Below are 12,266 nucleotides of genomic sequence, written 5' to 3' on the forward strand. Positions count from 1 at the left end.
CAGTTGAGACGTTGAGCCACAGCTGAGACTCACAAAGGACTCTAAGGAACAGAATTTTCCACTTCTTCGATTCCTTTAAAAATAGGAGTAACTTAAAAAAATTTTTTAAAGTAGGCGTAACTTCTGTGACATCTGCTGCTTCAATCTTTGGCCCCGTGTTCTTGCCCTGACTCTTCCTGACTCTTGCCCTCCCTGGACTACTTGCCATGTCCCACTCACCATGTGCTACTCCCCACACCCTGGGGATCTTTTATTCCACTGCTAAGAATCTTGGTTTCTTTAGATTGTTGTTTAAACATTTCTCTCTGGTTATAAACTTGGCTTTTGCGTTTGCGACCCTGGTTTTTTTTTTTTTTTTGAGTCCTTTAGTAAGCTGAAGCTGTTAGATAAATGACATTACAACTGGCTGTCAGCAGTAACGTAAACAGTTAACAACATAGCATGACTGGCTGCTCCTTCAGATCTCACACAACCTGGAACTGGACTTTTGTACTTTCTGCTGAGAAAAGCATGGGGTGACGGGGAGTTGGGTGCTTTACAGAATGACATGCCTATGCGCAAGGCTGTGAACTTTCTGAAGCACTTTGACAACTTCCCCTCTCACTTTCTTTCCCTACGGTGGAACCAGGTGCACAGGCTCGGGCTGGACAGAGGAGCTGGGTCCTGCACAGGGCAGTTCAAAGGAATCCCCCAGGGCGCACACGAGGGCAGTCCTCAGGCTGCGGCCTGCGTCCGGACACCCTGCAGCCCTGTGCGGTGGCGTCGGGACCCAACGTCTCTTCTAACATGGCCTGTGTTTTCTGCAAATTACTTCACCTCTCTGTCTCTGTTTTCCAACCTCTAAAATAAGATCCTCTCCACTTTCAACGATCCTTTCAAACCCAGGGAGCAACAGTTCGGAAATTGGCTGCAGGGGGCAATGTTCGGTTGGCTAATCACGCTTTCCGAGCTGCCCCTCGCCCCCAGTTCCCGCAGAGAGTTCGCTTTTCTTTCCATCTGTTGACTGCACTTCTTGCTCTTTTAGGTCCTGCCTTCTTTTTGGGAACGGGGGTGGGCGGAGAGGCAGCGTCCTGCAACTACCAATATTTTCCTCTAGGAGGAGCCGCGCAGCGCAGCGGAGGGTGACACGCACCAACTCCGACTCCGTCGCGGGGATCGCCGCATCCCAGCTCCTCGGAATGCTCGGCCCGCGCGGCGCCCGGCGCCTCCGCCGCGGGTCTCGAACCGGCCGCCGCGAGCTCCCGCGGCCCCTCGCCGCCGCAGCCTGGGCGGCGGGGGCGGCGTGACCCCCGGTGCGCGGCGGCCGCTCCGCACCCAGCCCCTGCCGGCCTCCCTTCCCGTTTCACCCCGCCCCCTCCTCCTCCCCGAGCCTGACAGCCCGCGAGCTGCCAAGCGGGGCGCAGCCATGGGAAGAGGAGGCGGTCTAGGGAGCGGCGGCGGCGGCGGCTGGAGCGGCGGCGGCTGGAGCGGCGGCGGCGGCGGCGGCTGCTGAGCCGAGGCGGCGGCGGCGGCGGCGGCGGCGGCGGCGGCGGCGGCGGGGACCCCGGGCTGGGGCCACGCAGGCCGGAGGCCCCGCGCCCTCGGGCCCCGCGCGCGAGCGGACCGCGCTCTCAACCCGCAGGCGAGGCTCGGAGGTACGGAGGGGGCTCGGGGCTCGCGCTCTTCTTTGCCCCCCTTTGCCCGGGGCCCGGGGAGGGGACCCTGGGGGCACCGGCTGTTTAGGGAAGTGGCGTCCAGGCTTTTGTATTTACACGAATGATTTTTTTTTTTCCTCCCCGGGTGACTTGGGGGCTGGCCGTGCTCCCCTCCTCCCCCCCCCGGAGGAGTTGTTTTCCGCGGGTGGGTCGTTGCAACCCGATCCACGCTGGGGGCGTGCGAGCGTGTGTGGACGCCGCTGGTGGGCGTCGGGGAGTTGGGCCGGGGGCGCGCGCGCGGGGGCTTCCTCTGAAGCCAGGATTGTTAAAAAGTCGTAAAAGTTTTGCGAGTGTTGCTACTTGACATCACCGGCCGCGCTGGGGCCGGGACTGCGAGGCGCCCGCGGCCGAGGGGGACCCGGGAGAGCGGAGGTCGCCGGGCGGGCGCGTCCACACCGCGCGCCCCGGCCCGAGGCGCAGCGCCCCGTGCGCGTCCGTGCGGACCGCGGCCGCGGAGCCGGGGTGGTGGAGCCACGGCCGCCGGTCCCCGCGGGCTGCAGCGGTGGAGGTCGCGGCGAGCCGAGCACCCGCGTCCCCTCCAGCCCCCGACACCCTCGTGGTTACGAAACCAGCCGGGCTCCAAGTGTTGACCCAAGCGCCCGAGGCATGACCGCTGCGGGTGCGCGGGGTCGCGGCCGCTCCGGGGAGGTGCGGGGCACGGTCCCCCACCCGCGGGGCCTGACGGAGCCGATTTTGGGGGCGAGGGCTTTCCGGATCGCCGGAGTGGGGACGCCTCCTGGGCCGCGCCGAGGGCTGGTGACCTGGCCGGGGTGTGTGTGCTCGGTGGGTGTACGCGCGCGCGGGTGTGTGCGTGTGTGTGTGCGTGTGTGTGTGTGTGTGTGTGCGCGCCTGGGGAGGCGTGTCGTGCCTGAGCCAGTAGGGTGTGCGGGGGGGGGGGGGGGGGCGAGGTGCCGCCTGCCCGTTGGTGCGCCCGAGACCTTGGAAGGGACAGGGAGAGGTAACGGGAGGCCAGAGGGTTGGAAGCCGCGGGATTCCTGCGCAGGATTTAAATACCCCGGCCTTTAAACCACCACTAAACCCGGGGCCTTTGAGGAGCTGAGACCTGGAGGTGGCGGTTCCTGGAGCTCTCGAGAGACCCCATAGGAGGACGAGGGTTCTGAGTCCCGTGTGCATGTGTAGGTACAGAACTCTGGAGCCCAGACCCAAGCTGCAGCTGCGCATCTGAGATTCCCCGGGGTGCAACTGTGCACAGTCCCCAAACTAGGCGGTCTCTGGGGTGTTTACCCCTAAGAGTGAGTCCCTGTCATGTGTGCCTGGGCATGCACTCCCCTATTTCTTCATACAGGTTGCGGCAGCTGTGCTGTGTGCAGCTGGTGTTCTAGGCTAGTGTCTACCTGGGTCACCCCGCAAGTCCTTTTCTCTGGGGTGCCAAGGTGTATATACATAGACCTTGGAGATAATTAGTGTGAAATATTTTCCAAAAATTGCAGTGCTGCATAGGAACGAAATAAAATGATTTAGTAGACAGGGTTGTTGGTTCCATCTTTTCTGTGATTGGGGATTCTGTTTCCTTTTGAGAAAAGCTTGGTGTTCCCAGATTATATTTCTTTTTTTTTTTAAGATTTTTTTTTTGAAATTTATTTATTCATGAGAGAGAACAGAGAGAGAGAGGCAGAGGGAGAAGCAGGCTCCATGCAGGGAGCCCGATGCGGGACTCGATCCGGATCTCCAGGATCAGGCCTCAGGCCAAAGGCTGCGCTAAACCGCTGCACCACCCGGGCTGCCCCCAGATTATATTTCAAGGGGTCTCTGGTTATGTACCGTTTCTCTTCAAATGGACTTTAGATGGGGCTGGAAGGGTGCGTTTCCACCCAGAGACCCTTGGAAAACATCATTTGTAGTTTAAGCATGGCTCATCCCTTATCTCCTTCTACCCTTGGCAACTTTTTGGTAAGTCTAAGGAAAGTTGGTGAGTCAACATTCAGCTTTTTGTTTAGAGTAAATATGTCACAGTGAAATTATAGTTTTGGATCACCAAATGCAATGGAAAGCCAACACCTAATAGGCAGAAGTGTGAAATGAAAGTCTATAAATACAGTGACTCTCCGGTGCATTTTTTTTTTCAGACTGAGCATGCAAATATTTGTTCTAGGCAGAGTTTGGGGCTGTTTGTTTTTTTTTTTTTTTTTTTTTTTTTTGTTGTTAGTGTGTAAACAGGAGACTCCACATCATAAACCACTTAAAATGGATCCCAGGCATCTTCCCTGTGCTGTCTCTGGTGCTTGTGTTAACAGATGTTTACAGTGCTTGCTAACCTATGGGATCGTCATGTGGAGTATCTCATTAGGTCAGGACATAATGTTTATAGCATAGTGTAATAAATGGAGCCCCACTTGCAGCCTGCCTCTGCCAAGTGCATGAAACACCCCAGCATGGAAACAAATCTTGAAGTTGGTCCAACTTGGCGAGCCTCTTTGGCTATCTGCTGGTGAGCATTGTTAATGTAAAGATAAATATGAGTGATACAGTAAGAATGTGGCACAGCCAATTGTTTGACTTAAAAAAACAGGCGTGAGTTATATTGATTAAATTTGCAAACCTGAAGATTAAGCTTCTCCGGTCATTCCACTGGTAAATTGCACAGTGATGGAGACTTGGTTTAGTTTTAGAGGACAATTAAAAATATGTCAGTAATGAAAATAACTTAGTGTGTTCACATGTGTCCATAAAAGCCTTCACTTTTTTCAAAAGAAAAAAAAGAGAAAACCCTATAACCTCTGTGGTAATGATTTAAATAATATGAGATTTCAAATCATCTGATCTCTTTCTGAACATTGAGTTGATATGAATTGAAGTTTGGTAAGGCTTTGGAGTCAGCCCTCTCTCTGCTCGTTGTGTAAACAGAGCAATGTAGGCTGTTTTGGCAAGTGATTTTTTTTTTTTACCTTGAACAGTATGATGTTAATAACATGCCCAGTAAAATGATTGATGAGTATAGTAACCAACTTCAGAGGTACCTATCAGGGGTGTGAACTTCCACCTCAGTAGTCCTTTCTGTAAATGGGCCAGCCCACCTCTTCTTGAAAATAATCAGCTGGGAATCTTGCTTCCTTGCTGGCTGGCCCATTTGAGGAGAGGTTCATTTTTAAAAAGTTCTGCTCTGTACTAAGTCAACATTTTCTTCTACCTATTGACCTACTGTTCAGTTGCTGGAGCGACACACAATGAATCTAATCTCTCTTCCCTTTAAGTGCTATATTTGAAAACAAACATTATGCCCCTTCTTCCTGAATTTTTTTTTTTTTTTTTTTTGCTTATCCTTACACCTCTTCTCACCCACAGTGGGGTCCCCACCCTTCCCTGCCCTGACAATATGCCCCAGAGTCCACATTCACGATACCCTGATTTGTCATTATGTTTGTCATCTAAAACTCAGGTATGGGTATACCTGGGTGGCTCAGTGGTTGAACTTCTGCCTTCAGCTCAGGGCATGAACCTGGGATCCTGGGATCAAGTCCTGCATCAGGCTCCCTACAGGGAGCTTGCTTCTCCCTCTGCCTGTGTCTCTGCCCCCTGTCTGTATCTCTCCTGAATAAATAAATCAAATCTTAAAAAAAACAAAAAACAAACTAAAACTCAGATGTGAAATCCCTAGTTCTGGTCTTTCTGCCTCCATTAAGGCAGCTTAATATTCATGAGCTATGTTAGTCATCTGTTTACACTGTCCACTAATTTCAGAGCTGTAAACAAGATAACAACTTACTCTTTTTAGATTATTAGTCATCCATAATCAGAACATTATAATCGTTTCAAAACAGTTTTTATGTTAACTGTACTTGATTAACAACAGAAAATGTTCTCCGTTCCTGAATTTCCTGTAACTCCACATGTGTCATACTGTGTAGGTACACACAATTCTACATGGAATGATCATAGCTACTTAATTTCTCCCGGTCAAAGGAATACTAAGCCAAAAAAAAAAAATACCAGAATGTTCTGAAGACAAGCAGATTGAAGTTGCATATCATAGATGGGGGTAGGGACTCTGAGGTATTCTTTTCCTGGATCTTATTGTGTTGCTTCCACAAGCATGAGTCAGTTCTAGCTATCAGGCTCATTCTATCCGAGTCTCAAAGAGTATGCCATCTGGCCCTAAATCAGGTGAAAGTACGTCTGACAGACATGCTTCCTCAGGCAACTGCAACTTAAGATGTACATCAGGACATGGCTGAGTCAACAACCCATTCTTCTCCTGGAGGTCAATGGCTTATAATGTGGCAGAGAAGTCAAAAGCAGGTATATCACTGTGCCAGTTCTAGGAGAGGTTCCTGTCTCCTGTTGTGTGTCTGGATCCAAGTTAGACCAAGGCTCTGAGGGTCTTCACTGACCAAGTTCTAGCCGCCTTGGAGGAAAGAAGCAAAGCTGGTATGTACCAGGGGAGGAGGCGTGGATCAAGGGTAAGCTCTTTGGGGCCCATTGGACCTAGCCTGAATTTGAGCTTTACCACCAGCATGCAGATAGATTAGCTCCTCTGAGACTCACTTTTCTCCTCCGTGAAAATTATGATGCTTAACACCCAGGGCTGAGGTATTTAACACAACTTGTGTAGCATTTATGGCCTGTGCTGCTCATTAGACACCTGCCCGATCCAATTGATTTCCCTTTTATGTATCTGTCTGGGGCTTCCCAGCTAAGTTATGTTTCCCCTGCTACCAGCTGAGAATCTGCCACAGCTGAGAATCTCCTGTCTTCTTGCAAGAAATGTTTATGGTTGTTGATGATGACAGTGTTGTTTTTCTCAGCAAGTCTGAGTGTGAAAGAAATAACCATTTTTCTTGGCAAAGAGAAAACAACCAACCTGTGATAATGGACTGACATCTGGGCCTATCAGAAGGTCCTACTTTGCACATTGACCTTTAGCCAGAACAAGGGGCCAGTGACAGTCTGTGTTCTTTGGTGAAATTGTTCGTGCTGTGCCCTCCTGTGTGTGTGTGTGTGTGTGTGTGTGTGTTTGTGCGCGCGTTTGCAGTGAGATTCCTCACTAATCCACTTGCATTACGATCTCCATCTAGATCACATTTGCTTCTTTATTTTGTTCTCATATAAAGGGAGGAAATAATCAGTGATAAAGTGCATTTTTAATCAATGATAAAGTGCATTTTTTAAAGTTCAAAATTTATTTTGATAAATAATTCAGATCACTTATTTAATAAGCTTCCTGAAAAATTTATTTCACAACTCCCTACCTCCTCTCTAGTCCCCACCTCCTGAAAAAAAAAGAAAGAAGAAAAAGAAAAAATAAATTTAGAGCAGATCCACTGACAAGTACTTAGATGTATAATTTCCCAACCAAAGTTCTACTCTGATATACGAAACCCTTAAGTTAGGATGGTATAATATGAAACAATAGTAAATGAGGTGTCAGGGAACCCCTCCAACGGGCTTTGTAATTTTTGCAAACTGTTGAACTTTCCTGGGATTCATATTTCTTACATGTTAATAACAGACAACAACAACAAAAACAAGGAATAAACAAGATGCCCTCTTAGGATTCTTTCTGGGGCTATAATTCAAATACATTTAATTACTGAATTTCTCTTTTCTCTCCATGCTGTTGGGACTTCGCTTGAAACCTCTAAGAACACCTATTTCATTTGTTTTCAGTTTCCTGGTCTACTTTTTCATATCTGTCTTCTTTGCTAGGAACAATTCCTTGAAATAGGAAATAAATTTCATTCATTTTTATATTTCCCCCCCTCTCTGCTGAATGCTTGTAAACACAGCAGCCCTGGAAAGAGTGTTAGTTTAGTTAACATGAAACGCTTTGGATAGTCAAGCTGTAATTCAGACCACTTATTTAACAAGCTACAACAATTTTTAATATAAGCGTCAAGAAATAGTGTTTGCTTATTCCCTCACCGTTAATATTTTTAATCAATTAAGTAAAACAGATAAAAGTGGTGTAATCATGGCTGTGCTTCCTGAAACAATACCAGCTCATCACGGTCTGATGCAGAAAATCCTTCTGAAAGTTTTCTTTTATTGTTTGTTTTAAGCTAAAGACAATTCTATGATGAGTACCAGACTCTTGAAGAAAACAGAAAGGATTCTTGTCTAATTTCAACTTCTTTCTTCAGTGCTTCTCACTACCTTTTTTTTTTAAAAGATTTTATTTATTCATTCATAAGAGACAGAAAGATGCAGAGACATAGGCAGAGGTCAAAGCAGGCTCCCTGTGGGGAACCTGATGTGGGACTCGATCCGAGGACCCTGGGATCATGACCTGAGCCAAAGGCAGACACTCAACCACTAAGCCACCCAGGCGCCCCTTCTCACTATATTTTAATAGAGGCAAATGAAGCCTTAGGTCAGGCACCAATTTTACTGAATAATGATTCATAAGAAGGCTGTGATTTTGTCAGAAATTGTTGGGTTGTGTCTTTTTAATTAGCATCCAAACCTACCTTCAAATACTTCATTTCAAAATCAGTAGATAATTTCTCCTACAGAGTCCTTAAAACTTCCAGATGTGTTTACTGCTTTGATTAGGCCTCGATTCTTTTGTGACTGACAAGACTTCAGTCAGTTCTCTTTAGAATAATATCGTTATAATCCTACTGAATTATACTTCTTAGATTGTGAATTTGTTTAAACATAAACAAGTCTATCTCCAGCTGGCTAGGCTTCTAAGTGAAAAATGTATCCTAGGGAAAATGCTTGCTTCATGGTGATTTGACACAGGTGGTGGAGAATACTCTGAGAAAGCCCTTACTCAGTAGTAGAACACCAAAGGATTTTGCAATTTGAGTAGGTGCTTTTGTGTATTTACCTATGGTGGACAGCCTGCTGTGCTCAATATTTGCTCTAGTAACTCGTCCATGATTATTTCCTCCATTGTTTATAAAATGAAACATTCAAAGTGTATTATTTAAAAACTTTAAAGAACTAAAGAAACAGTGCCTTCAGTATATATTAGACATACCATAAAGTCATTGGTCCAAAGAAAAATTTATTTCTTCCTGCTTAAAAAAAATGTACTTTATCATAATAAGCATCATATCTATCTTTTTTCTTTGAGTTGCCATATCAAAAAAAAAGGAGAGTGTGACTCTTACAAAATAAATATCCTTGGTTCTTATTGAAACCCCACGTGCTTATTGAAACGAAAGGTGCTACTGTGATGCAGTAAAAAGCTCATCTCAAATATGGTGATGGCTGGTGATAAACTGTCGGTCTCCCAGTTCTGAATGCCACTGGGCAGGCAGCCCTTCTCCTTGGTGAGGATGATGGCGTATGATCCTAATTCACCCTATCCGTGGCTTCTTTGGACACCTACAGGCTATGTCATTGTTATCCCAGAAAACCTCAATTTGGCAAAGCAAAGTGAAAAACAGTCTGGGAAAGCATATGTGAATGATAAATTATGAAGAGTACTGAAGAGAAAACCTCTACAGTGGCTTCTTGCCCTAGGGGTAAAAGAAGATACCAGAATCCTTGGGCAAGATGATGATGAATGAAGACACCACTTTGATACCTAGCAAGTCAAAAAGATGAAAGAAAGTGGAACAAGAATGAAGAGGAATGATTTCTTTTATATTAGCACTCAGCATAACATCTTATTTCCTTTGGAGACATTGGCAAAACAATGCTTTGCTTGTTATACGATAGTTGTTTTCTTTTTTCTTAAAGATTTATTTATTCGTGATAGAGAGAGAGAGAGAGAGAGAGAGAGAGAGGCAGAGACACAGGAGGAGGAGGGAGAAGCAGGCTCCATGCCAGGAGCCTGATGCGGGACTCCATCCTGGGCCTCCAGGATCGCGCCCTGGGCCAAAGGCAGGCGCCAAACCACTGAGCCACCCAGGGATCCCCAGGATAGTTGTTTAATAGATATTTTCTGATGGCCTTAGTTTGTAGTAAAACAGAGAAATTGAATGTGGTGGTATTTGGTGAGCTGGAGGCAAAGAATATGGATAGGGTCAGGTGATGACAAGGATCTAAGCTCAGAATGCAAACTTGGTATTATTCTCCTTAGATTAAGGATGATACCCAAACTTGATGACCAACTTACATAGGTAGATCCTGTTTAGGGCGTTGGCAATGACAAGAAGTTTTTAATATTTGAGGCAATTTGGAGACATGTTGGGATTTTTCTGTGGGACTCAGTAGGGTTTGGGAAACATCCAGTTTACCAGTTCTTGGTATACTCCCCATCAAAGAGTATAAAATTGTAATTCTCTTTGCTTTTGTCCATAAACTTTAGTATTTTTATCTATTCCTTATAGTACTCATAGGGTATGTGAGAATTAGGAATGTCATCTGAAAAGTACTTTGAAAACTACTTGGGAAAAGATGCTGAATAAATAAAATTTTTTATTAGCCTGCAGGATGTAAGTTTGGCCAAGCTAGTGGTATTTTTGGGATCACTGTGAAAAATCAAAGACAGAACACATATTTATTGAGTCATTACTGTGTTCTCAGGAATGTGCTAGACACCCTGGGGAATATAAAAGTAGTATAAGACATGACCCTTGACTTTGGGACCTAGCATTCAAGCTAGGAAGGCAATACCAATAATGTCCATGGTGTGATTAAGGAACAGTATACAATTATACTACAACTTAATGAAAAATTCAATAACAGACTGTAAATGCTGTATTTATTTTGAGAAAGGGTGATCTGTTTGGGCTGAAGTATATGGGGCAAGGCCTTATAGGCAAAGTGCCTTCTGAGTCAATACTTAAAATGTGGTGCATTTTTTTTTTTTTGATAGGTAGATGTTTTGTGAGACGGTTATAGGAACTGAGCACCAGGAGACATATCTGGAGCTCACTCAGGTTACTTGTAACTGGTGAGGAGGCAGGGTGTACCAGGCTGTGGATTTGTTTTAAACTAGAAGCCTCCTTTATTGCTTGTTGTGGATGCTGCATATAGATCCAATCCAACTGTGATTCCTTCCTTCACCCCCACTTCCCTGCCACATGCTGTAATGACAGTTTTGGTCATGGGGCCTTATAGAACTTGAGGTCATCCACCAGTGTGTTTCTCAACAAAGGTGCTGCCTCTGTGCTAGGCAAGCACCCAGTGTTATTTAGAAATATGATTGTGAAAAGGACTAGATAGACAGAAGACATGAATAGACATTTTTCCCAAGAAGACATACAGATGGCCAAGAGACACATGAAAAGATCTCATCACTTATCATCAGGGAAATACAAATCAAAACTACAAGATATCACCTCACACCTGTCAGTGTGGCTAAAATCAGCAACACAAGAAATAACAGGTCTTGGTGAGGATGTGGAGAAAGGGGAACTAACCCTCTTGCACTATTGGTGGGAATGCAAACTAGTGCAGCCACTGTGGAAAACAGTATGGAGGTTCCTCAAAAAGTTAAAAATAGGACTACCCTAGGATACAGCAATTGCACTAGTTGGTATTTACCCAAAGAATGTAAAAATACTAATTCAAGGGATACGTATACCCTGTGTTTATAGCAGCATTGTCTATAATAGCCACATTATGGAAACAGCCCAAGTATCCATTGACTGATGAATGGATAAAGAAGATGTGAGATAGATAATGATATATATGATGTTTTGTGTATATATATATATATATAATGGGATTTATTCAGCTATTTGCAAAGATATGGATGGAGCTAGAGAGTATTATGTATTATGCTAAGTGAAGTAAGTCAAAGAAAGACAAATACATGATTTCACTCCTACGTAGAATTTAAGGAAAAAAATCAATGAGGAAGAGGGGAGAAAAGAGAGAGGAAAACCAAGAAACAGGCTCTTAACTATAGAGAACAATCTGATGGTTACCAGAGGGGAGGTGGGTGGAGGGATGGGTGAAATGGGTGATGGGGATTAAGGAGTACACTTGTTGTGATGAGTAACAGGCATTGTATAGAAGTTTTGAATCACTATATTGTACACCTGAAACAAGTATCACACTGTATGTTAATTGGAATTTAAATTAATACTTTAAAAAAAGGAGTCATGTGGGGCACCTGAGTGGCTCAGTTAAGCATCTGCCGTTGACTCAGGTCATGATCCTGGGTCCTGGGATCCAGCCTGGCATCAGGTTCCTTGCTCAGTGGGGAGCCTGCTTCTCCCTCTCACTCTATCCACTGCTCCCCCTGCTTGTTCTGTCTCTCTCTGTCAAATAAATAAGTAAAAACCTTAAAAAAAAAAAAAAGGGAGTTATAGACTTTTTTAGTGCCCAGAGTCAGGGATGCTTAATTTCTATAGTGCCAGTGGCAGCCTTAAAAAAAGAATTATATATCCTCAAATGCCAGTAGCCTGCTGTTGAAAACTGAGTCCAACATCCTTATTTTATTTATAGGTGAGGAAGTGGGAATCCCTGAGAAGTGACAAGATTTCTCTAGGATTAAAGCTCCACCGTGAGAGTGACAGATTTATCACCCAGCTTGTCTAGCATTCTTTCCAGGACTCATTCTGTTATACCACATTCCCACCCATAAACAATGACTTTAATGATGAAATAATATGTTATTTACCTCTGTCATCATGTATGAGGGTGACAGCTGTGTTAACTATCTGGGTAGGTGGGTTGTGAATTGTGGCAAATGATACCTGACCACTT

At 45.5% G+C, this 12,266-nt stretch overlaps 1 protein-coding gene across 2 annotated transcripts in view; it reads left to right on the forward strand.

Moving 5' to 3' along the window:
- Nucleotides 1-1,514: 1,514 nt before the first annotated feature.
- Nucleotides 1,515-12,266, forward strand: part of GHR (growth hormone receptor) — a 273,652-nt gene continuing 262,900 nt past the window's right edge. Inside the window, exon 1 of one of the 2 annotated variants that reach the window (XM_055325045.1) lies at nt 1,515-1,634. Coding sequence is in view for 1 of the 2 variants with exons in the window: in XM_055325044.1 (XP_055181019.1) it covers nt 2,827-2,830 (4 nt within the window). In the remaining variant the exon portion in view is untranslated. Of the gene's footprint in view, nt 1,635-2,811; nt 2,831-12,266 lie in introns of those variants that run through there. The other variant, XM_055325044.1, reaches the window with a different exon arrangement.

The sequence above is a fragment of the Nyctereutes procyonoides genome, unplaced genomic scaffold (genome assembly GCF_905146905.1).
Source record: "Nyctereutes procyonoides isolate TBG_1078 unplaced genomic scaffold, NYPRO_anot_genome, whole genome shotgun sequence".
Lineage (NCBI taxonomy): Eukaryota > Metazoa > Chordata > Mammalia > Carnivora > Canidae > Nyctereutes > Nyctereutes procyonoides.